Raw genomic sequence first — 27,739 nt, 5'->3', positions numbered from 1 at the left:
CTGGGTGCCGTGTGTACAGCTTTGTGTGTCCCTCAGTGAGCTTCATGTTGCTTGTCCTTAAAATCTCCAAGAAGAGACAGACATTGAAATGCACACATACCAATATAATTAAAAATTGTGAGAAGTTTTTAAAGGAAAATACCTTCAGCTTGAGTGATTAAGGAAGGCCTTTCTGAGGAAGTAATATCTAAACTGAGACTTGAAATGGGATTTTTAATTCACACTCATCATTGGGTGGCTATTATGAGATGCAGAACTAGAACAAAGGACAAATGTGTGTTATCATTTGGGTTTAAATGAGTGATCTGATTTTCTCACTTTTGGTCGAGATCAGTTTTAAGAAGCACCTGCATAGAGGTAGGGGTAAATTTGGAGCTTCCTTTCATGAGGAGAATGAGGGGCACATGATTATTTTTATAAAAAGGCTTACTGTATATTAAAATAATACATTGCAGTTCCACTCCTTTTCCTCTAAATATTAGTTTTAATGATGTGGAGGGTAGAAAAAATGTGTTAATTGAAGAAAGATAACCTTTAGGAATTTTAGTACTGTGTTTCTTAAATGAGAATTTAATTTTGGCACATGTGAACCAACCACTCGGACAGTATTACATTCTATTCTATTAAAATCCTATTGGAGGAGCTTCAAGATGGCGGAAGAGTAAGACGCGGAGATCACCTTCCTCCCCACAAATACATCAGAAATACATCTACATGTGGAACAGCTCCTACAGAACACCTACTGAACACTGGCAGAAGACCTCAGACCTCCCAAAAGGCAAGAGACTCCCCACGTACCTGGGTAGGGCAAAAGAAAAAAGAAAAAACAGACAAAAGAATAGGGACGGGACCTGCACCAGTGGGAGGGAGCTGTGAAGGAGGAAAGGTTTCCACACACTAGGAAGCCTCTTCGCGGGCGGAGACTGCGGGTGGCGGAGGGGGGAAGCTTCGGAGCCACGGAGGAGAGCGCAGCCACAGGGGTGCGGAGGGCAAAGCGGAGAGATTCCCGCACGGAGGATCGGTGCCGACCAGCACTCACCAGCCCGAGAAGCTTGTCTGCTCATCCGCCGGGGCGGGCGGGCCTGGGAGCTGAGGCTCGGGCTTGGGCTTCGGTCGGATCGCAGGGAGAGGACTGGGGTTGGCGGCGTGAACACAGCCTGAAGGGGCTAGTGCGCCACAGCTAGCCGGGAGGGAGTCCGGGAAAAGGTCTGGAACTGCCGAGGAGGCAAGAGACGTTTTCTCGCCTCTTTGTTTCCTGGTGCGCGAGGAGAGGGGATTCAGAGCGTCGCTTAAAGGAGCTCCAGAGATGGACGCGAGCCGCAGCGATCAGCGCGGACCCCAGAGACGGGCGTGAGACGCTAAGGCTGCTGCTGCCGCCACCAAGAGGCCTGTGTGTGAGCACAGGTCACTCTCCACACCTCCCCTCCCGGGAGACTGTGCAGCCCGCCACTGCCAGGGTCCCGTGATCCAGGGACAACTTTCCCGGGAGAACGCGCGGCGCGCCTCAGGCTGCTGCAACGTCACGCCGGCCTCTGACGCCGCAGGCTCGCCCCGCCTCCTCCGTACCCCTCCCTCCCCGCGGCCTGAGTGAGCCAGAGCCCCCGAAGCAGCTGCTCCTTTAACCCCGTCCTGTCTGGGTGGGGAACAGACGCCCTCAGGCGACCTACACGCAGAGGCGGGTCCAAATCCAAAGCTGATCCCCAGGAGCTGTGCGAACAGAGAAGAGGAGGGGAAATCTGTCCCAGCAGCCTCAGAAGAAGCGGATTAAAACTCCACAAACAACTTGATGTGCCTGCATCTGTTGAATACCTGAATAGACAACGAATCATCCCAAATTCAGGAGGTGGACTTTGGGAGCAAAGATATATTATTTTTTCCCCTTTTTCTCTTTTTGTGAGTGTGTACGTGTATGCTTGTGTGTGTGATTTTGTCTGTATAGCTTTGCTTTTACCATTTGTCCTCGGGTTCTGTCTGTCCGTTTTTTTGTTGTTTTTTAATTACTTAAAAGAATTTTTTTTCTTAATAATTATTTTTTATTTTAATAACTTTATTTTATTTTATTTTATTTTATTTTATTTCCGTCTTCTTTTTTTTTCTCCCTTTTATTCTGAGCCTTGTGGAGGACAGGCTCTTGGTGCTCCAGCCAGGCGTCAGGGCTGTGCCACTGAGGTGGGAGAGCCAAGTTCAGGACACTGGTCCACAAGAGACCTCCCAGCTCCATGTAATATCAAACGGCGAAAATCTCCCAGAGATCACCATCTCAACACCAAGACCCAGATCCACTCAATGACCAGCAAGCTACAGTGCTGGACACTCTATGCCAAGCAACTAGCAAGACAGGAACACAACCCCATCCATTAACACAGAGGCTGCCTAAAATCATAATAAGGCCACAGACACCCCAAAACACACCACCAGATGTGGACCTGCCAACCAGAAAGACAAGATCCAGCCTCACCCACCAGAACACAGGCACTAGTCCCCTGCACCAGGAAGCCTACACAACCCACTGAACCAACCTTAGCCACTGGGGGCCAACACCAAAAACAGTGGGAGCTACGAACCTGCAACCTGCAAAAAGGAGACCCCAAACACAGTAAGTTAAGCAAAATGAGAAGACAGAGAAATACACAGCAGATGAAGGAGCAAGGTACGAACCCACCAGACAAAACAAATGAAGAGGAAATAGGCAGTCTACCTGAAAAAGAACTCAGAATAATGATAGTAAAGATGATCCAAAATCTTGGAAATAGAATAGAGAAAATACAAGAAACGTTTAACAAGGACCTAGAAGAACTAAAGAGCAAACAAACAGTGATGAACAACACAATAAATGAAATTAAAACTTCTCTAGAAGGGATCAATAACAGAATAACCGAGGCAGAAGAACAGATAACTAACCTGGAAGATAAAATAGTGGAAATAACTACTGCAGAGCAGAATAAAGAAAAAAGAATGAAAAGAATTGAGGACAGTCTCACAGACCTCTGGGACAACATTAAACGCACCAACATTCGAATTATAGGGGCCCCAGAAGAAGGAGAGAAAAAGAAACGGACTGAGAAAATATTTGAGAGATTATAGTTGAAAACTTCCCTAATATGGGAAAGGAAATAGTTAATCAAGTCCAGGAAGCACAGAGAGTCCCATACAGGATAAATCAAAGGAGAAACACACCAAGACACGTATTAATCAAACTATCAAAAATTAAATACAAAGAACAAATATTAAAAGCAGCAAGGGAAAAACAACAAATAACACATAAGGGAATCCCCATAAGGTTAACAGCTGATCTTTCAGCAGAAACTCTGCAAGCCAGAAGGGAGTGGCAGGACATATTTAAAGTGATGAAGGAGAAAAACCTACAAGCAATATTGGTCTGCCCAGCAAGGATCTCATTCAGATTTGATGGAGAAATTAAGACCTTTACAGACAAGCAAAAACTAAGAGAATTCACCACCACCAAACCAGCTTTACAGCAAATGCTAAAGGAACTTCTCTAGGCAGGAAACACAAGAGAAGGAAAAGACCTACAAAAACAAACACAAAACAATTAAGAAAATGGTAAAAGGAACATACATATCGATAATTACCTTAAATGTAAATGGAATAAATGCTCCAACCAAAAGACATAGACTGGCTGAATGGATACAAAAAAAAGACTCGTATATATGCTGTCTACAAGAGACACACTTCAGACCTAGGGACACATACAGACTGAAAGTGAGGGGATGGAAAAAGATATTCCATGCAAATGGAAATCAAAAGAAAGCTGGCATAGCAATTGTCATATCAGACAATTATTATTAGAATTATTCTAATTCCCTTTTCTCTCTCTAATATTGATCAGGCTTTTTTCAGTTAAATGCGTCTTTGTAACCTCCAATCAAATAGGTTCCGTATAAATTCTTAGAACTAGGGAAACTGAGAACTATTTATTTGTCTTCATCACATAATAGATGAGATGTGAAATGGGTTATGTGCTATATGAGTTCCTGGAAGATGCTTTAAAATAGCATGTGAGTTTGTAGAGTTTTAGGTAGCAAATTAATTTCAAATTGATCAACATTTATCCCTTTTAAAATCCAGTTAGGCAAGTTCCACAAAGGCACTGTGAAGAATTAGAGGGGGAAAAAAAACTCACCCAAATTTTGGCCCTTCCTGTACATCTAAAATGGCTTAGAGAAAAACGTAGCAGAAATAACCTTTGTGATTTGCCAACCCTTTAAAACCGTGGAAAGCAAATCAATCTAATATGACCTGAATAACTCAGAGATGATTTTTTTTAGGTTTCTTTCATTCAAGATGAATAACAGAATTCTGTCTAAATAAAGAAACATGAATGAAATTTTCAGTGACCTTATTTCTTCAACCACATCCTTCCCTCCTTGATTATTTTTTCTTTTTTTAAATCTCTACTCTCGGACTTCCCTGGTGGTGCAGTGGTTAAGAATCTGCCTGCCAGTGTAGGGGACACCGGTTCAATTCCTGGTCTAGGAAGATCCCACGTGCCGTGGAGCAACTAAGCCCATGTGCCACAACTACTGAGCCTGTGCCCTAAATCCTGCTCTCTAGAGCCTGCATGCTGCAGCTACTGAGCCCGTGCACCTCGAGCCCATGCTCTGCAACAAGAGAAGCCACCGCAATGAGAAGCCTGTGCACCGCAACAAAGAGTAGCCTGTGCTTGCCGCAACTAGAGAAAAGCCCACATGCAGCAACGAAGACCCAACGCAGCCAAAAATAAATAAATAAATAAATTTATTAAAAAAAAAAAAAACTTAAAAAAAATCTCTACTCTTAATATAGCAGAAGCTCTGATGGGAAAAGATTTTGTGGGTGGAAAAGGACCTGGGCTAACAGCAGGTGGGTGGCCATCTCTGAGAGACTCTAACAAGTTACACTCATTCAGTTCAGAATAGTATAAAATGAGGTATAAGAGGAAAGGAGGCTGAATTTAGATAAACATTTCAATTTACACATACATGAAAGGATCATCATACTTCCACAAATTAAATATATCAGCAATGTAGCACTGTCCAGCTTCCCCATTGGGAGACAGTTCTCCATGCATTTCTTGTGTCCTGCATTATTCAGCTTCTGAGCAAAGGATGTATTGCATGGAGTTTACCCTGAGACGTTTGCTTACATTCTGGAGTAATTTACCTACCTACTGCCCCTCCCCTTCCTTCCCTCTTGCTTCACCTCCTCCTTCTCCTCCTCCCTCTCCCTCAGATGTGCCAGCAGCCTATAACAGCTAGAAATTCCTAATGTTGGGGTTCTTCTTCTATGGTGCAACCCACCACTCATGCAGGGAAACATCTGGCACTTATCATGTTTCCCTGTGGGAAGTGGGGAACCAGTGGAAGATATTTCTCTGGCTGATGAGTTTTGCTATCTCTGTAAATCAAGGATCTTGTGTCTTCTGTCAGTATATGCATATGAAACAGTGGCAGGCTAACGTTAGCTTGCGAGTAGGGTAAAGTCTCAGACCCTTCATGGTTTCTGACCTAACTAGTATGCAAAAGGAATTGCAAACCCAAGTGCCCCTGGAAGCAAGGGATGTGAATTAAGAGAAGTAGTTCAGGTGTAAAATAATTAATGGCAACTGACCCTCCGCCTTAGAGTTAGGTGTGATAGGGAGTAATGGGGATTGTGGCAACTACAGGCAGTATCTTCTTGTGAAATATCTTACTTTGAAAGTACTTGGCAAACTATTCTACTTGAAAGCACTGTTTGGGTTAAACTAAACTCATGGGAATCGGGTCATCACCATTTAGTCTCTTCTGTCGTTGATGGTGAGAAACTCCAGACTTTTTTCCTGCTTGGTAACCAAGGAAACAGTTGGCACAATACCAAAGTAGACACTTAAAGAAAAAAAAATTCTTAGCAATCCATATATTGTAAAGCCTGACATTAGCAAAGAAGAAATACAGTATTTTTTTTTTTTTTTCAGATATATACCCAGGAATGGAATTGCTGGGTCATATGGTAGTTCTATTTTTAGTTTTTTGAGAAACCTCCATACTGTTTTCCACAGTGACTGCACCAATTTACTTTCCTACCAACAGTGTAGGAGGGTTCCCTTTTCACTACGTCCTCACCAACATTTGTTATTTGTGTTCTTTTTGATGATAGCCATTCTGACAGGTATGAGGTGATATCTCATTGTGGTTTCGATTTGCATTTTCCTCATGCTTAGTGATGTTGAGCATCTTTTCATGTGCCTGTTGGCCATCTGCATTTCCTCTTTGAAAAATTCAGTTCTTCTGCCCATTTTTTAATTGGGTTATTTGTTTTTCTGTTGTTGAGTTGCATGAGCTGTTTATATACATTGGATGTTAACCCGTGATAGGTCACATCATTTGCAAATATTTTCTCCCATTCAGTAGGTTGTCTTTTCATTTTGTCAGTGGTTTCCTTTGCTGTCAAAAGCTTTTAAGTTTAATTAGGTCCCATTTGTTTATTTTTTATTGTCTTTGTTTTAGGAGACAGATCCAAAAAAAATATTGCTACGATTTTTGTCGAAGAGTGTTCTGCCTATGTTTTCCTCTAGGAGTTTTAGGGTTTCTGGTCTTAGATTTAGGTCCTTAATCCATTTTGAGTTTATATAGGGAGTTAGAGAATGTTGTGATTTCATTCTTTTATATGTAGCTCTCCAGTTTTCCCAGAACCACTTATTGAAGAAACTGTCTTTTCTCCATTGTATATTCTTACCTCTTTTATCATAGATTAATTGATCATAAGTGCATGGGTTTATCTCTGCCAAACCATTTTCCAAAGTGGCTGTACCATTTTGGATTCCCATCAGTAATGCATTGGAGTTCCAGTTGCTCCACGTAGGATACATGCTTTTTATAAATTTTAAACAATTCCTTTCTTTCAAGTCTTTCTGAAGACGTGTTATATTAAAAATTGGTATATTATGCTGGAATTTCATATTTTTTTCCAAACACAGGTTGGTTAAACTAGGTGGCAGGCTGAGTCAATTCCATTTTTCTTCCTTATGAGTTAATAGAGACTATTTTATTTATAAGTGTATATATATGTGTGTGTTAATTATATATATGTTAGGAAATCAAAGATATATTGGTAAAAATTATGATTAAATTCTGTCTTACATATGTATGATAATAGTTTTCATATCATTTAAATATTTTGATGAATAATTCAAAGTTTCCTAAATATAGAAATAAAAATCTGCTAAGACAAGTCTTTAGAGCCTTATTAATATTAGAGTCCTTGGTTATATTAGAACTAAAATTTCCAAGGTAGTTGACAAGGCCACTCCATCTTTATTTGGAGCATGCAACAGCCCATGAGAAGAACAACTTAGAATAGCTGGATTACTTTAGAAAATTTCCATGGCAGTAATAGTTCTAATGTAAGTAGAATTGGCCTCTGCAGATAATGCAGGTCATTCAGACCAAACTGGAATTTTCAATTGCCCTTTAAGTCATTCAGTAAGGTGCTAATGAAACTGAAGGGTAAAATTTGGCTTCCCTAATGTCTAGAGTGGCAATACTGCCTCACATACAATAACATTAGTGTTTTAATACCCTTCCATTTATTGGAAAAACACCAAAAGTGAAAGTGGATTTTCCAGAATAGACACACTTGGGTTTGCTCTTTTTTTGTGACTAGTTTCTTAGGGTAATTTGCAAAACTTTTTGCAAGACTAAATTAAATACAGGACAGAAGTAAAATTGAACTTCAGCATTCATAACTTTTTCTCAAGATGTGATTTGTTATCAGGTAGGCTTTTTTTTAATGGCTGGTTTAATTAAATATTCAAAAGAGGCTGAGATTGCAGTTATATATGCAAATTGACATTTTTTAGTATCTCAGCTTGAAATTATTGTTCACTCTTTCTCAAGAATGCCACCATTTAGAGACTAGAAAATAGAAGATATTTTGGTAAAAAATTGTGATTAAATTGTGTCTTAGAGCAAGACCCAACTGTCACTGCCTTGGATTATTTGTGTCTTTCCTTTGGCAATGAATGCTAGTAGAAGCAATATCAAAATGCTTATCATGTAATGTGAAGTAAACTCCAATACAAATACTACTTGTGTAGACAACATCCACTCAGAAATGCTGCTCACCTGGTGTAGACCATAAATGAGAAAATTTGTAACTTTCACAAACGGCCAATTCTTTAACTTGTGACCATATAAAGACAACAAAAGGAATGCTTTGGAACAGTTAAGTCCACCTACACACTCAAATGGAGCTATGTATGTGTATACATCCCTAAAGTTAGCTTACAGATATTTATATGTACAGGTATGCTTTTCATAGACTTGAGATTCTGTTATATCAATTTTCTATCCCTTCTCATGAATAAACTAAGATAATCATGAGCAGTGTAGTCACGTTGGTAGTGTTTATTTTTATTTATCCTAGTTTTTCCTTTTTCTTGCATCTTCTGAGCTTTTTATTACCATGTCGTGTGTTGTATTGGGATAGACAAATATTGATCCAAAGAATGTATTTGTAATTAACTAGTGTATTAGTTATTAATCAGTCCTTGCTTACACCTTTTCCCTATTGTTCACCCAACTGCAGTCTTTTTTTTCCTATGAAACAGAAGATATTTTATTACAGTATGTTCTGCCAAATTCTGACTGCTGGCTTTTTGTTTATTAGAATAATTGTATGATTTTGTACTGAGTATTCTTTTTGTGTTTTTGTTTTCTCTGCTTATAATATTTCTTTTAATCATGCTGGTGGTGAAAAGAAGGGTGCATTTTATATTTGCAGTGACCCATTTTAAAGCAGTAGGAGACTGCCTGTTCCCCAGGCAGTATTAGGTGAACTATATTTGCCCATTAATTAAATGAATAAACCTTTTCCAAATTGAGTCATTTCCTCAGTGACAAATAAAGGAGAAAATTCTAGTAATTCTCAAGAAAACCTAGAAAGTTGGTGGAAGATGTCAAGAGGCTTAAGGTCAGTAATTTGACCATTTAATTATCTTCTTTAATTAGGAATAAATAATGTATGAAACAACTTTTAATGGAGGATAGAATTTGAAAAATGAAATAAAATTTCAACTTCCACATATAGCATTTGTGAGGAAAAATGAAACAGAAACATATATTCATATAATAGTGGAAAAAAGGAATGTGTTTTTTAAGTTTGAGTTTGCTTAATGTTCTTCATTATTAAATTATAGCAGGATTCCTAGTAAGTATGCAACATATTTGCATGAGTATTAAAATAATTCATCATGATTAATTATATTACAGTAAATCTCAGCCCTAATCACAATCTGCCATATACTATAGTGGTTTGTCAGTATTTCACATTTTACTGGAGTTTCAGTGGAACTGCAGCTCCTGTAACAACACCGATGTCACCTGAGTTCACTGTGATTAATGAGGTTCTGAAGGAGATCTAATAACAATTCGCCAGTTCCATAAAATGTTACAGAATAAGGTCGATGGGAGAAAAATTTTAAAGCTCTTCAAAATGTGCATTTTAGAGAGTACCTCTGGCAACAAATTTGGTTTCTTGAAGGATGAAGAGGTTTAACCTTGGAAACAGCTGAACTATTGGGGCAACGGTGGGAAAAGGTTCAGTAATTTGCCTTCAGATACTTAAAGGCTCAGAAGAAAGCAGGACCAGTCTAGAATTAATGGTTGAAAGTTATAAGGAAGTAGATATCAATCTGATATACTGAAATTTCAAAAAATCAGTACTCACCAGAAGCAGAATGGGCTTCATGGATTTAATGGGCCCAGTAAGGTGTGGAGCTTCCTATTACTGGAAGTATTCAGGTAGAGACAAGATACCAACTTATGGAGACTTCTGCAAAGTATGTTTTTAATGGTTCAGAAGAAGGTTTTCTTTAGCCAAATTCTGAATTCCTTTTCAACCATGAGTTTCCAGAAATTAATTTCCTTCACAGTATTAACAAATTTCTTATATTGTTCTTAGATTTCAGTGGAAGCTTCAGTGGGAGATGGCTTCACTGGAGACATCGCAATTGATGATTTGTCATTTATGGACTGCACCTTCTACCCTGGTAAGGAAGGATATTTTAGTATATGAGTTTTTTCAAACCTGTTTACTTGGAAAAACTGCCAAGGAAATCAATATTTCATTTCCAGAAATATTCAAAAATACTCTCAGTTCTACTCTATCCTACTAATATATTAACCCTGGAAAAGGTTGTGAATCTTTTCTAGTAATTAGTCTAAAATCTTTGCAAACATAGTAAAGAGGTTTGAATCAGTTGTGTTTGTGTCTTATCATATGCAAAATATTAGGAAATTGTGTCTGAAGTTAAACTGTAATTCCATCATATTTGGGGGGTTATAAGAACAGAATTGGTTACCTTATAATCACATTGTTTTGGAGACTTTAATAACCTCTCAGGTACCTTCAGTGATGTTTTACTCTCGGGCTGCACTTTAAATATTCCTGAGGATTGTTGCCAGCCATTTGCTTTCCAAGTTATAGACTTCTTTCCATTAAAAATCTAATACATGTCTTCCAGATTTATATCTCCATCCTCAACCTTTCCCCTGAACTCCTGACTTAGATACTAACCACCTACTCAACATCCAAACTTAGATGTACTAGACATCTCAAAGATAACTAGGGAAAATAACCTAAAACAAACACACCCCAGGGGAAACTCATTCTAGGCAGTGCATAGTGATCTGAAAGGGCTGAAATTCAAACTCCTGGGACTGAGGTTGTAGACTCTTTAGTTGCATGACAAGGGAAAGCACAGTCTCCTTCCTAGACTGATCAGAGGCTGGATAATTTAAAAATCAATCACAATAATCCATGTGGAGAGCACTTTCATGTGCTGAAAACTTAACCTGCAGCCCTGGTCCATCACAGTGCAGCATTATTGGTCAGAGGAGTACCAGCCTCTCCCCAGACATAATCAGAGGGCTGGATTCCAGTTCTTTCTGCTGTAGCTAATGTCACACCTCTGATTCTCCATCCCATCATTCTGGCAGGATTAATTACCATTCTTTGTGCAGTGGTTTCTGTGAAACTCTGCAGAAAGCCAACCCCCTCTCTGGAAAGCCAGCAGAAGGAAATCAGAATTCAACAAGTTTACCTTTATCCCTCAGTGTCTAAAAGTAAATTCTTGATGACCCATTGCTCCCTCAATCTGACCATTCTTGCACGTCTCCCTGTCTCAGTAAATGATAGTTTATCTCCAGTTGCTTCTTCATCAACAAATCTGATCAGCCACTACCTTCACATATATCTGGAGTCTACTGCTTCTCATTGCTCTCGATACTCTCCCCTTGGTCCAAGCCACTGTCGTCTCTATACAGATTACTGTGGTTGCTTTGTAAATGATCTATCTGCTTCTACCCTTGAACCACATAATCTCTTCTCAAAACAACAGCCAGAATGATCCTTTTCAAACTTACATAAGCTCATGTTACCCTATCATGAGTCTTCCTATGACATCCCATCTCATTCAGAACAAAGCCAAACTTCTTCCAATAACTTCCAAGGAATAAATGACCGGCCCTCTCATACAGCTCTGACTTTACCTTCTACCAATGTGCCTCTAATTGATGTCTCTCAACTACAAGACCTCTTGGCTGGTCCTTGAGCACTCCAACCCATTCATGCCTCAGGGCTTTTATACCTGCTATTCTCTCTTCCTGGAATGTACTTCCCCCAGATATCCCCTTCACCCCCTTACTTCTTTCTGATCTCTGCTGGAAAATTTCTCTAGTGAAACCTTCTCTCAATCTGTCTGTCTCTCTCTCTCTCTCTCTCTCTCTCTCTCTCACACACACACACACACACACACACACACACACACACACACACACCTCTTCTTATCTCCTTACCTGACATTTTCTGTCTCCTTCCCCTGTGTTTTCTCCACAACACGTATCCCCTTATAGTCAAATTTTATTTCCGCCATAATAATGTTAGTGGCATGAGAGCAGGGATTTTATCTGATCACTGCCATACCTTCAGTAGCATAAACAGTATCTGACACATAGTAATACTCAATAAACATCTATTGGATAGGTGGAGAGATGTTTATATCTTTTTAAGTGTTTATATATTTTAGTTTATTATTATTATTGTTAAAATGTTAATCACTTCTATATGTAAGACACTATGTTATATGTCAGCTTCTGTTGACAGCCAAATCTCAGTGGCTTACAGCCACAAGCATTTATTTCTTACTCTTAAGTTTGTGGTTTGGCGTAGAATAATAACGGCAAACACATGTAATTCTTGTTCATAGCTCTGTATAATTCTATGTAGTTCCAATCTATGTATCTCTGTTCTGTGGGTCCTGTCTATATGCGACCCAGGCTGATGGACCAAGTCCCTGTCTGACACATTCTGTTTTTAAGTCAGAGGGTTGGAAAAAGAAAGCATACTTAAAGCTTTTATTAGGACATCATGTGTATTCACTTCCATTGGTCAGAGCAAGTCAAGTGATCAAGCCCAACAATGGCGCAGGGAAGTATTTGCCACAGACAAGGAGCTTGCCAGGGACAGAGAATACAGGAAGTCCTTACAAGGGAGGGAACTGATAAATGGTTACATTAATACCATCTATCACTCTGTGTATCATCTCATATAATCCTATTTTCTTTTAAGAGTATAAAATAGTGCCTGGTCCATCACAGGTGAAGAGATCTTGAATGTTGAATAGGATGGATGCCTTTGTTATCCCAATTTTATGGAGCAAACTGGGAAGGAGATAACCAGCCCAAGGCTATCTAGCTATAAAGTGGCAGAGTACAATGTCTGCTTCTTTGGATCATAATGTTTATCACTATTATTATATTGTTCATCAAATACATTAACCGCCCAAGGAAGAGAAAGCAATTTCCATTTTATGGGTGTGAAAAACTAAACTTAAAGAGCACCGATGACCTGGGTAAGAATGCACAATTGAGGGTAGGAATGAGATTTTTCACCTAAGGGGTCTGATTTCAGGGCCAAATCGCCTCCCACTCTTTGCTTAGGGAGAATGGCTGTGACCCCAGTGGCAGAGGGGAACAAAAAGGAATACAGAAAGGGAACACAAGTCATGGTTGCTACTGTTGCTGCTTTAATTATCCTGCTACATGCATTCTGTGGCTGATGTTTCCAAGGTAGAGGGAAAAGAGCTGCCAGAAACAAGGGCAGAGATGTGAAGTATCAGTTACACACCGTTAGTCCCAATTTTCTGCTTTAAGTTTTGGAAGAAAAATATGGAATTTTAAAGACTCAACTGCGTGGTTTTCATGTTGGCTTCATAGCAAAAGAAACTTTGGGCAGAAACCACAAAGCCTGCTGAAGCCATAGGTTTCATAAAGGAAGCTGATGTGATCTTACCATAAGATGAAAACAAAAATAAAAATTAGGTTTTTAATAGAAATATTGCTCTTGATTATCAGTCAGTGTTTTGTCATGACATCATGTTAGCTGAGGTGGGATCAGTCCGTGTAGGTTCACTTACAGACATTGATTTGCTTTCAATATGAACATTATCTACAGCATGTTTCCTCCTTGATTAACAAAACAAAACAAATAAAAAACTAAAAAAACACAAACTATTGACCTCATGTCCAAAGAGCAGATTTGTAACCTGTAATTTTATTTTATACTAAAAGTGAATAAAAAGGAGTAGATTATTTCATTTTTACCTATTTCCTCAAAATCAGCTTCTCTTTCCTCTATGTCTCCCTTGTTCCTTTTGATGACCTCAGTATCCTCGAGCAACCCAGGATTGAAATACCATAGTCGTCTTTGGCTTTCCCTTTAAACTTTTAAGTTTCCCCTTAAACTCCAAAATATTTCTCACATCTGTTCTGCTTTTTCCATTACCTCTGCCATGACCTTGGTTCAAAACAGTGTTGACTCGAATGACTGAGCTTCTTAACTGCAAACTTCTATTAATTTTCCTCAATAGTTTTTATGCCATAAACTTAGTTACTTTTCACTTTGTCCTAGACCATCATTACTTGCTCCTCTAGGTCAAGTGTCTCTCATTTTCTAACTTCTAGTTGTTTCTAACAATTTTCAAATCCATTCTCAATTATGGATCGTATCTCCTTTGTTTCAATACTTTGATGATATAAATTATCATCTTAAATCTAATTCAGGAGGAAAATAGAGAAATGGCTGTTTATGCAAGATTAATTACATTTCTAGGGAAAGTAGACAGTCTTAACCATGCAATAGAATCCTATGATTCTTTGCATCAGTGTGTGAAGATGTTGTCTGTTCCCAGAGTAGATAATGATGCGGAATAATGGCAAAGTTAAATAGCTTTCCCTTCACCTTGAATTAGACCTTCAGAGTAGATTATTTAGGAAGAATTGTTGCCAGACATTCAGATTTTAAAATATTATCCCAAAGAAAGTATCTGTTTTGCATTATTCCTTCCATCTTCCATCAGAAAAGCAAGGAGTGTGTTTCTTTTAGCAGAACACATGCAACAGGAGTTTTCTTTCTTGTGTCCAAGATTATTGGTGAGATAGCTGGGTTATTTGGAAAAATAAATCTGTGACGACATAGCATCACAACACACTGTTTGCAAGCTGAAAAAAAATACCTACGTGCTTTTCATCGAAGTTAAAATTTCAGAATTCAGCATGTGTATTAGATTTATTAGTTACTAGAACTACTAATTATTAGAATGAGTATCACTATCTAAGGTATTAGTGTTTTGCTTTTCCCAGGAAAGTTTTTACTAAGTCAGTGGCATATCTTGCAACTGATGATACCTTAAAATTGAGAAAGTATGGTAAGTCTTTAGAGAACGCTTAACAATTTTTTATGATGTTCCTCCCCTACCCACCGAATGGTTTTTGTTGTTGTTATTGCTAAACTGGCTGAGTTGATTGACTTTTTGACATCCCTCCTCCTTCACCTCAATATCTCACCAGCTTTATTTGTGCTTGATCAAGTCTCCCTTCCTTCTGCAAAGAGTAATGTTTGTTTCAGTGGCAAAATGTGAGTTCTTTTGTGTTCATTTTTCAGATATCACCTGCAGCTTTTTACCTTCTAACACTAAGCTGTTTGGTGTATCCATTACATTTTTTTCAGGATAGTAAATTAAATGAAAGCATTTTGCTTTGAGGTCCTCTTTTATCCGTATTTTTCAAAAGGAAATACAGACTCTGAAGAAAGTTTTAGAAATGTGGGAAATATTTGCAGTTCAGTAAAAGACTTCAAGGCAAAAATGAAGAAATGTGAGACTCAGTGATTGTAATCTAAAATATTCTGGTTTTAGTGTCTTTGGTGTAGTGTCATAAAGTGATTTAGCATATACCTAGGGAAAAATTTTGCCCAAAGCCTATGGGCCATGCAACTTAGTATTTTATTTTTAAGATCTTATGAAAAACCCAAACGAAATTTTTGGCCAACCCAATAAATTTCTAGAAAATAAAATTCGACAAATAACTGAATTTATTTGGTTTATAAAATTTGACAAATAACTATCTTTGAAAGATGGTAGAATGTCTTTAAAAATGGAAAATATATTGTGCTACCTGGAAAATTTTATTGAATCCATGTGGTAGAGCAAAAATATTTCAAAAAGAGCTGATTTGCTACTGGATAAAGAAAAAAAAAGAGACAATGCCTAATATGAGGCAAAGAGCTGTGTTACAATTGTTAATAAATCATATCCAAAGAGTAGCTATGTTTCAGTAAAACCTACTATCCTAGGAAGTAGACCTAGCACAGACACTTTAGTACGATTATGCTAAATATAGTCGTTTCAGCTTGTGGTTATAACTCCAGGTTATTATGTTAAGTGCAATAGGAAAAATAGGAAACGCTTTTCTCCTGGTGCTGTAGATATTTCAAATTTTTTTTCTGAAGATTGATTATGTTTAAACCTCAAGTAGACTTTTAGATTTTTAAATTAAATGTATTTCTTAACATCAGAAGTCACAAGAAAAACATGTGCATTGTTCCTTGGAGATAAAGAACAACCATGCATATTAGTCAAGTAATTCACACAGTTGTGATATGTCTAAAGCTGCCAATAATATATCAAGGGCTCAGGATGTTAAAATATCAGTTTTATTTGTTTAATTACCAGTGTGGGAATAGCTGTAGGGAGGGAAGTCTAGTATAAAACAAGTTGGAAAATCTATTTTTACCAGAAAGATTATATTAGGGTAGCATGAAGTATATCATATTTGTTACAAGGAATTCACAGAGCAAGGAATTAGAACACTGAGTCCATCTGGAGCCTGAGTCATCTAGGGTGACAGCTGTGCAGGTGAGTTGGTTTCCCTTTGGCTTAGGGATGTGGAAGAAAATCAGATCAAACCAGACTAATCTCTGCTTCTTGGTGTTCAGTTATTTGCATTTCACCTTTCAATTTTGTCTCATCTGCAAAGCTTTTAGTGTTTTTTATTTTAAGAGTATTAACTCTACCATTGCTACCAACTTCAGCACTTCTAAACAATCATAGGTTTAAAAAAAATCACAAGTTTTGCTATGGAGTGAATGTTCCAATATTCATATGTTGAAACCTTAACCCCCAGTGTGATGGTATTTGGAGGTGGGGCTTTTGGAAGGTAATTTGGGTTGATGAAGTTGATGCCCTCATGATGGGATTAGTGCTTTTATAAGAAGAGGAAAAGATATGAGATCTCTCTCTCTCTGCATGCATGTACCAAGGAAGGCCATGTAAGGACATAACCTGGAAGAGAGCCCTCAGAACCCAGCCACATTGGTACCCTGATATTGGACTTTCAGCCTCTAGAACTGTGAGAAATAAATTGTTGTCTAAGCCCCCTAGTCTGTGGGATTCTATTATAGCAGCCCAGACTGACTAAGATGGGCTTATTTTTCTAGGTATGTTTTACTATTAAGGTTGTTCACAATTTATATATTTTAAAAATGTGAAGTCTATCCATATACTGTATGAAGTCATTTCTTGTATCACCTGAGTTAAGAGCATGATTCTTTAATAAGAAATACTGCTCTGAGTCATAGCAAAGTAAAACAAACTGACAAACTCGTGTTCCTTACATGAAAGTATAAACCATCTGTGAGGGTAAGAGATGTGTCAGGAGGCTTGCAGTCCTTGCCATGCCTCAGGCTCCAAATGATGTCTTGATCTAACCATGTGTCTGGGCTCTGTTTTACTTCTACATGGCAGATCCCAAGGAATCAGTGGCAACTCCATCTTTCCAGTTATACCACCATTTCCAGAATTGGACTTTGGAGTAAGAAACACTTTCTTCCAATAATTCTTTTGGTGCTCTCAAATACAAACATATTACACTTATCTTTTAAGATTCACTAATTCTGGTAGAATAACAAAGAGTAATGAGGAAAGGACAAAGAATTTTAAGATTTTCCTATTTCTTTTTTAGAGTAGTGATATTTTTACCTACCTGGGATCCAGGTCATTTTACCTGGATCATTTCTGAGATAGAAAATGAGTTGTCTCTATTTTTCCTGAGTATGGACTCATCTACCTCCTTTTTCTAAGATAGCCACGCATGTCTATGATTTCTTCTTAAGTGAGGGACTGTTTCCTAGTATAAATTGAAACCAGGCCTAAAGATGCAGTTAAGACTACTGATTTTAATAATGTGGCAGACCAGATGATCTGAAAACTAACACTACATATACCTAGAAATATCAAATATAACATGCATTTTTTTAAATGTTAAGCTGAGGTTAAAAAAAAGAAATGCCCACATGAGAGAAATAGAAAATGGAAAAATAGAACAGAAAGCATAATGTGATTGCCAGAGTTAAGGAGTAAAGAGAATATAGGATGGATGAGAGGCAGGGAAAGGGGAGAGGAGGGCCAAAAGGGGTATATCATTCCTGGGTGGAGGTACCAGTGGGGTTCCAAAAGGAACAACTCAAAGTTAATCTAGAAGGACTCTTCTGCAAACTAAATGATAAAGGATTCTCACATAAAAATCAAGCACAAAAAATTATGGTTGCCAACCTCCAAAATAGCCCCCAATAATCCCCACCTCTTGGTATTCATGATCTGTGGACCAGGCCCCTCCCATATTGAGTAAGACTGACCTGTGTAACTAATGACCCACGTGGCAATGACTGGGTATGATTTCCAAAGCTAGGCTTCTGCTGTCTTCCTTTGGATCACTCACTCTGGGGGAAGTCAGACACCATGTCCGAAGGATACACAAGCAGCCCTATGGAGAAAGCCCAGGAACTGAGACATCCTGCCAACAGTAGCCTAAATTCCCAGGCATGAGCCCCCTTGGAAAGCAGGTCTTCCATCCCCGGTCAAGCCTTCAGATGACTGCAGCCTTGGCTGACATCTTGACAGTAATCTTATGAGACCCTGAATTAGAACCCACCAAGCTAAGCCTCTTCTGCGTTTCAGACTTACAGAAGTTGTGTGAGATAATAAGTGTTTATTAGTTTAAAATTCTAAGGTTTGTGGAAATTTGTTGTGCAACAAATAGAAAACTAATAAATAATTTAAAATATTAAAGGACTCTTAAGCCATAAGAAAATAGCATGATGTTGTCCAAAAAAAAAAAAAAAAAAAAACCCAGAAAATTTTGAAAGTATCAAATTGGCCATCGTGAAGTGAGAAATAAAATCAATGAAATAAAAATCCCAGCGGATGAATTAAATAGCTGAATCAATGCTGTGATTAGTCTTCTGGAGAATAACTGTGAGGAAATTTCAGGGAGCAGCAGAGAGAGATAGAAAAGGAAAATGGAAGGGATAGATTTACTTGAAGGATAGATCATAAAAGCTAATGGAGTTCCAGAGAGAGAATAAAGAAAATGGAGGAGAAGCAATTTTCAAAGATATAATGGCTAAGAATTAACATAAGATTTAAGAAGCCTATTCAACCTCATGCAAAATATTAGAATAAATCCAGGTCTAGGCTTATGGAAATGAATTAGAAAAAAATTAATGAAAGAGAAGATTATGGTAAAAATAGCCAGAGATTAAAATACAGTTACAAAAGAACTGCAATCAGATTAATAGATGACTTCACAATAGCAAGAATGGAAGTAGGAAGACAGTTGAAATTATTTTCAAAGTTCTGAGAAAAAATAACTGTTAGTCTAGAGCAAAGCAAAATTCTTTCAGGAATGAGGGTGAAAATAGGCACTCAGAGCATGACATCCAAAAACAAACAAAAAATGATTTCACTGCACCAGACTCCTACCAAATGAACTATGTAAATGTGAACATTTAAAGGAGACAGAATGAGCTCAACAAGGGCTGAGATGCAAAAGGGAAGAGACAGCAAAGAAAATGGCAAACGTGCGGGTAATTCTAGATATACCAGTGGATGATGAGCATGTGGTATGACCAGAATGTTTATACACTACTGAGAAGTATAGAAATTGATACAACTACTTTTGAAAGCAGTTTGGCATTATCTAGTAAAGTTAGATGTGCATCCTCTGTGACCAAGCGATTCCACACGTTGGTACCTCAGGAGAAATGTACAAAGAAACAAAACCTCAGAGTCAACTCAAAAACCACTGATGGTAGAATAGCTATATAACGTATGTTACATATTCATATAGTGAAACATTATACAGCAGTCAACGCAGCTAAACTGCAAGAACACACATTAGTTTGGTTGGATGAATGTACAATGTTCAGAAAAAAATCAAGTTGCAGATTATATAGAGAATGGAGTCCATTCATCTAAAGTTTGAATCTAAACAACATTTTATTTATTTAAAAAGGACCTAAATGGTGCTCCATGTATATGGTCACTATTCTAAGAATTTCACAGTAAGTTAGTCACATAAGCTAATAAGTAAGCACTGTAAGACGTTATTTGGCATATATGCAAATGAAGAAAATGTAAACACAAATGAAAGCAAAGAAATAAAAAACACAAATTTCAGTGTACTGTGAACCAGGAGAGATGCCAATGAGGGGATGGAGTCAGCAGGGAAACACTGGAGAGTTCAAAACTGTTTGTGAATTTCATTTCCATAAACTGGAAGGTAAATATATGGCTATTCTTCTTCTTCTTTAAACCAGGCATATATTTTATGTTCATTCTTATATATGTATAATATATTTCATAATAAAATATAAAATGATAAGTGAGAGAAGTTTGAGTTGCTCCAATAGATTAATAGATCAAAAAGTGGCCACTCATGTGAAAAAAAATTGTATTTAGATTCTCATCACAGATAATAGATAACAGTAGAGCCCGGATGGAGGAAAGATCTAAATATGAAAAACTATCAAAATTTTATGGAAATTATAGGAAACATATTTATGATATTAGAATAGGGAAGATTATTTTTTGGTGAAATTTTAAAGCACAAACCATAAAGGAAATGATTGATATATTAAAATTAGAGTTTTTTTATTCTGAAAGACACCATAGAAAATGGAAAGACTCGATTAGGAGAGCATATTTGTCACTTAGACAAATGATTGAGGATTAGTATGGAGAATATGGGATTAATTTAAACCTGTAAATTAATAAGAAAAAGACAATGGATTCAGTAGAGAAAAATAGCAGGGTATGTGAATAGTTAGTCAAAAACGAGAGTAAGATACTGTGTGGCCCCTAAAAAAAGTCTCAATAATTAGGGAAATACAAGTTAGAATATCAAGGAATTATTATTTCAGACCTGTTACCCTGGCAAACATTAAAAAAAATCTGATGATGCCAACTGTTGGCTGGAATTTGAGAAATGCACACATTTCTGGGTGGAAATGGGTAAACCACCTCTGAAAACAACTACTTAAGTTGACTGATTACATACCCTGTAACTTTGAAATTTCATTTCAAGGTACCTTGCCTTGGAAATACTCTGGCATATGTTTGCAAAGAGAAATGTACAAAGACATCCATTGTAGCACACTTTATATTCTTACTGTCCTGCTTGAGAAGAGATATACCAGCTACAGACTATTCATACTATTCATAAATATTTGACTCCAAGTATTCATTTAATTGAATACCCTAACCAGTTAAATGAATGAATTGATTCTGTATGCAACAATAGAGATAAATCTGAAAAATATGTTTTGAGTCAAGATTGCAAATTCAAAAGAAATATGAATATTATTTATGTAAAATTTTCTAAGACACAAAATAGTATATATTTGAAATGGAACATGTATGTTTGAGATAAGGATACAAAAACATGCATGAAGACTCACTATATTCAGGATGTTAATTCTTCCTAACTTGATCTATAGAGTTAATGTAATCTCAATTAAAATCCCAGCAAATTATTTTGTGAATATAGAAAAACTAATTCTGAAGTGTATATTGAGAGGCAAAAGACCCAGAAGATCCAACACAATATTGAAGGAGAACAAAGTTGGAGGACTGACACTACCCAACTTCAAGACTTATTATAAAGCTACAGTAATCAAGACAGTGAGCATAGAGCATAGAGGTTTTTTAGTGTAGTGAAAGTATTCTGTATGACACGCTAATGGGGGAAGCCTGTCATTATACATTTATTAAAATCCACAGAATGTAAAACACCAACAGTGAACGCTAATGTGAACTGTGGAAAAGCAACAATGGATTGTTGAGTTTGCAAGGAGAGCCTGCACATGCATACCTGGTCTCTTAGTTTCCTCTTTTTCTGGAGACAGTTAGCTGAAGGAGGCATGAGATCTGCTCAGCTCCTCCTTGCTGTAGTTCACAATGGTCAGCTTCTGTATAGAAGTTTCCAGCACAGGTTATAACTTAGTCTGTTTATGTCTGAGTTGCACACTCTGAAAGATTACCTGCCTACAGATATAGGCTATTTTTTTCCAGTATCAACTTCATCCGTAAAAAGGTTGATATTTTGATCTACTAGCTGCCCTACACTTCAGTCTTAGTTCTTAATTGCTTCAAAACCTGAGCTAAGAAATAAAGTACTCTTTATTGGACTCTCCTCAAATTCCCCAAAGCACCCAAATCCCCAGTCCTCTAGACACTGGATGTGTAATATTGCTCAGGTCTTTGCTGTCCCCTGCAAAACATCTCTGCTTTGGTTTATTAGTTGCCTGGAATTAAAGTAAAAGCTCAGCTGTTCTCTCTTCCCCATGTCAGAGCCACCGGCAAATCGTTCTCCACGCTAATGCCTGATAAGCAGTTCTTGAAGTGGAAATTTTATATCTTGGTGTTTCTCCACAGCTTTTTATATTTACTTCAAAATCCTAGTTGGTCCCACTTAGCTGTGACCCCATAACCCTCTCCTCTCTAGTCCCGTATCTAATGACTCCATCAGATGCATTCTTACCATATCCCAAGATAGTCTTCTTGTCAAGCTCTCACAGTATTCCAGAAAACAACAGGAAAATATATTCCTCTGTCTTCACATGAGTCTTTTCTCCTTGCCTCAAAAGACCTTGTACCCTTCTTTATCTACCCAGCAACAAATCATCCTTTAAAACTAAAAAGTGTATATGTATAACTGCATTGCTTTGCTTTACACCTGAAACTAATACAACATTGTTAATCAACTATACTCCAATATAAAATAAAAATTAAAAAAAACCCCAAACTAAAAACTTAGTTTAAACATCACCATGCCAGGAAGTCTTCCCCATCTGATACAGACTTTTCCTGTGTTCTCTTAATATACTGTACAATCTTAACTTTTGTTCATCTATTCATTCATTCACTCTGTTATCCATCCATCCTTCCTTCCGTCCCTCCTCCCATCCTTCCATCCCTCCTTCATCCTTCCATCTCTCCTTCATCCTTCCATCCATCTGTATATCTATTCACTCACTTCACAATGATAGTGTACCCACCATATACCATGGTCTGTGGATGTGAATACAGGAGTTAAGCGATAGGTGTCATTCTTGCCTCCATCATGTTAAAATCTCTGTCCTAAACTTATCCCATGAGACTGTAATGAAAGAATTCCTGAATGCCTTATCCACTAGTCTGTAAACTCTTTTATGGCAGTGACAGCATGTTTGGCTTTAAATCCACTACATCTACCGTGTATATGACACAGAGATGTTATTAATAAGTGCTTATTGGATAGCTTACTGTCTAAATTAATCAACTTCTATAAATTTCTTCTAAACTCTGTAATATCAGAAATTATAGCTTATTTAAATATTTCTGGGTGAATAATTTTGGTTTGGGTCTATCTTGCAACCTTGAATCCCAACTATGTGGGGATATGTGAAACAAAGAGGAGATGTTAAGTTCATTGTAGCAGTGGAAGAACAAAGTTTGTTCACCTAGTGGACGAGGAGGTTTAACGTGATCTTGACTCTGGTTCCTACGCCAGCACCCGGGATTCACTTGGTTCCTGCTGATCTTCCAAGCCCTGTTCTTGAGCCTCCCATTTGTTCAGTGAGCTCTGAAGAGCTTTTCAATAATTTCCATCTGCACCTTCACTTATTTTTATAATCAAAGATATCTAAAGTTATTTGCCATGACTAAAGCCATGAACCCCAACTTATATGCTTACATAAAGAAGTTCAGCAGATTAGCAAATACTATCAAATATTCTTTATAATGTTGTGTGAAGCATACTTAATAAAGTTTATTGTGTGAAATCTTTAAAGAAATGGAAAAATCTGCAAAATGACACTTGTCTATTATTTCAAGGTAATTTGCCAGTGGACCTTCCAACTCCACCAGAAACTTCAGTTCCAGTAACCTTACCTCCACACAACTGTACCGACAATGAATTTGTTTGCAGGTCTGATGGTCAATGTGTTGAAGATATCCAGAAATGTGATTTTAGATATGACTGCCCTGACAAATCAGATGAATCATCCTGCGGTACGTGAATTCCTAAATTTTGCATTAAATATAGCCATAAAACTGATAAGAAAATACTAGTGTTATCTCAAGTAGCGTGGCATAATGTCCTAGTTAGAAAATTTCAACCTGGCTTAAAGCAGTTTCTTAACATAAAGACTATTTGTATAGAAAATGATAGAAAAATCAGCATACATTCTTGTATCATGTCCAACAAGAGGTGTCTTTAAATTAATATTTAAATTCAAAATACTTGTTTTCATGGACTTAGCTTGATTCCAGAGCTATCATTTATCATTTTTATTCATCCCCCTTTTTGTCTCTGTTTGTCACAATCACTAAATAGAAATGTTTAGGGAAGAAGCATAATACCCTCAAATTAGATGAATCTGCTCAAATTTTGCCATTGTCAAATTGCACACATAAAATGAATACTATGTCAAATGTGCAGAGTTAATAAGAAAACCAATCCTAATACATGTGGACACTTCAACGGCTAGGTACTGTTGAAAGATGGTTTTCATTTATTGACACTTGCCAATCTATGGCTTCTCCTAAATGAATCAAGGCAAATTATTTAATTTAGAAGTGAACTTCTCAGTCAAAGATACAAACTGAGAGGAGAAAAATTAATCTGTGTCTGAATGGGCAAAACACAGGATCATAAGGAATAAACACTTGTGATTTTTTTTCCCCTTCCTTGCTCTTTATTAAGTTGTATGTGAATTTACCATAAAATTGCTCAAGTGTCTTGATAATACTGACAGTTTAGAACATACAGATAATACAGCGTATAGTGAAATTCTAATTTGTCTCATGTCAGCCTCGTCAAGGAATTCTAAAACTTAAAAAATACAAATACACAATAAACTAATCCAGACCAGAAAACCTCATAAAATCAAAGCTAATTCACTCTGTGAATAAGATGGGACAGTAATTAACTCAAGTTGGTCAGGAAGATGTACTGTGCCTCACAGATGTAAGATAATATAATGGACTATGCTGTGGTATTCAGACTCCCTCATGGGAAGACACTAAAATCCTCTTCTGATCACACATAAGTCGTCTTTGTAAAAGTTTACACAAAATCTAATTAATTACACCTAGTGAGCATCTTTAGTAAATACTGACTTTCTTCTTAGTTCAACTTTGAAATTTTAGTAGTGCCATTTATGATTGGATGGGAAGTTTTGGTAAGTTCTGTAAATGTCCCGAATGAATGTCTACTATTAAATTATTAAAATCATGGGGATATTTATTTATTTTGATTAAACATGAATTATTACCGTTTATTTCTGAACAACTTGTGTCTTGCCTTCGCCATCTCTTTGTAAAATGAACTATTGTGATAAATCTGCTTGTCACCTACAGTCATATTTTGTAATTTTTTCATTGTGATAAGAATACAATATAAGATCTACCCTCTTAATAAATTTTTAAGTGTACAATACAGTATTGTTGACTGTAGGTACAATGTTGTACAGCAGATCTTAGCTTGCCTGAAACTCTATGTTCTCTAATTTTTAAAAAATCTACAATTTTAAAATTCTTTTTTAATAATATGATGAACAGGATTCTATTGAATTCTAAATCTCTTCACAAAATAAGTATAATTATATGATCAATATTAATATCAGAGATTAAATAACACACCTGAATGTCATGATTAAAATCACTTTTTTTGATGGAGTTTTCCTTCTCAAATTTTATGTTAAATCGTGAACCCAAGTTTCTAAGTGATATAGTAGTGGTAACCTATGCCATCACTGTTTATGCCATTTAAAACCTGGAGTACACACCAGGCTTTCCATTGTATACACAAGACCTCATTGAACTGAATCTTTTCTTTTATTCAAGAAGTAGAGGATTTAAGACAGACAGACACATGAACACATCAGAGAGAGAAGGAGAGAGAGAGGAGGAGAGAAAAAGAGAGCATTTGTTTTCACACACAACTTATGTATTTAAAAAATCACTGGACTTTTAATTTTGTTTGATATTAGAATACAGTCATTACAAGAATATTGAAAACTTTCAACGGAAGAGGTTCAGTATAAAAGCTGTTGTAAATCTTATAGCTTTGAATTTAAGTAATTTGGAATTTGGGATTTAGCTTTGCGATAATACTGTGAAAAAAGAACAGACTTATCAGAACTTGCAGGTCATATAAGCAATGTAAGTGTTGTGTCAGAAGAGAGTGGCAATTCTTAAATTGCTGCTTTCAGAGCGAATTAAAATCTCACTTCTTTATGAAAGCAGAATCTTCAGTATGTGCATTTATTTCCACATTTCAGTTAATATAGATATTTGAATATAATACACCTAGATTTCTTTAAAACTCTTCTAGTGATTGTGTAAACAATTTGCCTAATTATTTCAGTTATGCTTAAAAGTTAGATTATAATTTAAAGAAACCCCAAGAGTAAGAAAGTGCTGATGCAGATGGAAATTGCCTTTTATTAATACATTTATTGTGATTAGCTCATCTTATCTCTGTCCCATCCTATTCAAGCTATGGAAGTTTGCAGCTTTGAAAAAGGAAGCCTGTGTAAATGGTACCAGCCAATCTCAGAAAAAGTAATTCAAGATTCAAACATATTCAGGTGGGGACTTGGTAATGGAACCAGTATTCATCATGGGGAGGAAAATCACAGGCCGTCGGTGGATCATACAACGTAAGTGACCACGCATTTGGAACATGTCTGCTAGGGACTATTTATTAAGCAGTTCCCAAATTCCTGCCACACCATCTTACCCTAAGTTAGTGCTCTTGTAAAGATGAAGGTTTAAGTGAAAACATAAGTGGGCTAAGTGTACTCTTTCTTACAAAATTAAAAAAATTTTTAATTAAAAAATAGTAAATGCTCTTATAAAAGTCATAGAAACCAGAGAAAAGCATGAGTAAATAAAGAAAAAATATTTGTAATATCACCACTCATCGAAAAGCACTGTTAATATGTTGTTTTAGAATTATCTATTCATTCCTTCCCCTCCAAATTTCTTTTCTCCTTTTCTTCCTTTTTCAGCTCCTCCTCCAACACCTTGCCCCCTTCCCTCTTCTTCCAGTCTTTGCTCTTTATCATCATTTATTTTGGTCTTTTCTTTCGAGGTTTAATAACAAATACCTTTCCCCTGTTTTGTAGTCCACAAATATATTGAGTGCTCACTTCCTACAAGATCCCATTCTTCCTCTTTCCTTTTGTTGATTTCAAGGAAATGTTACTGAAGACAACAAAGGAATCCCCATTTATATTACAGAGAATCTTTTCCAAACCTTTATGCCTTCACACTTTTCCTCAGTTAAAGCTTCATGACCCCCAGTTCCTAGGCTGCTGCTTCAAAGAAAACTAAAGGTATATCCACTGTCCAGTCCATCATTGCCCTGGCCAACTTGACCTTGCACTCAAGGGGACCACGGTATCTTAAGTGTACAATGATTTTTCTTTCCCTGGGCTGACTTTTTCACCCTGGTTTTCTGAGCTCCCTTTTGTTCTTTTTGTTCTATTAAAATGGTTCCAGTTTTACCATCATTTTATTTAAATGTCTGCCGCCAGGTTGCCCAAAGTATATAGAGTAGTAGATATTCATACTGCTTTGTTTTGATCACATTTGACAGTTGGCAAGTGATTTTTGAAATTTCAGGATACAAAATTTCCTTGGGCTGCTTCTGACATAAAAAAGTACAGGGTAATTTCAGAAAGTTTCTGTGGCTCATGCAAATAAGCCATACTTCATTAATAAACTATATTTCTGTAAAGAAAAAAGTAGACTAGAATCTCACTTCTAGGTGGTAAAAGTATAAACAGAAATATGGCAGCATATAAGCAAAGGAATATAATCGGCTTTTAACTTGTCTCTGACCCTCACCCCCTGCTTCCAATAGACTGCAAATTCCTTGAGGAATTTCAAGGACTGTGATTCCCATTTATTGCATTATTTCTAAGGCTCATTATGTATTAAGTCCCAGTAGTTATTTGTTGAGTGAGTTAGTTGATGATTAGGATCAATATATTTATGCTTTATAATTAAAGGCTACAAGGCACAAAATTAAATATA

The 27,739-nt window shown here is 37.0% G+C and overlaps 1 protein-coding gene across 1 annotated transcript in view; it reads left to right on the top strand.

The window, feature by feature from the left end:
- Positions 1–27,739, top strand: part of MALRD1 (MAM and LDL receptor class A domain containing 1) — a 600,449-nt gene that overhangs the window by 176,077 nt on the left and 396,633 nt on the right. Inside the window, exons 19-21 of the mRNA XM_059909182.1 lie at positions 9,940–10,027; positions 23,528–23,704; positions 26,196–26,358. Of these exons, the coding sequence (XP_059765165.1) occupies positions 9,940–10,027; positions 23,528–23,704; positions 26,196–26,358 (428 nt within the window). The remainder of the gene's footprint in view (positions 1–9,939; positions 10,028–23,527; positions 23,705–26,195; positions 26,359–27,739) is intronic.

This window comes from Balaenoptera ricei, chromosome 2, assembly GCF_028023285.1.
Source record: "Balaenoptera ricei isolate mBalRic1 chromosome 2, mBalRic1.hap2, whole genome shotgun sequence".
NCBI classification, from domain to species: Eukaryota; Metazoa; Chordata; class Mammalia; order Artiodactyla; family Balaenopteridae; genus Balaenoptera; species Balaenoptera ricei.
The sequence above is the reverse complement of the archived record's forward strand: the minus strand, read 5'-3'. Positions and strand labels throughout refer to the sequence as shown.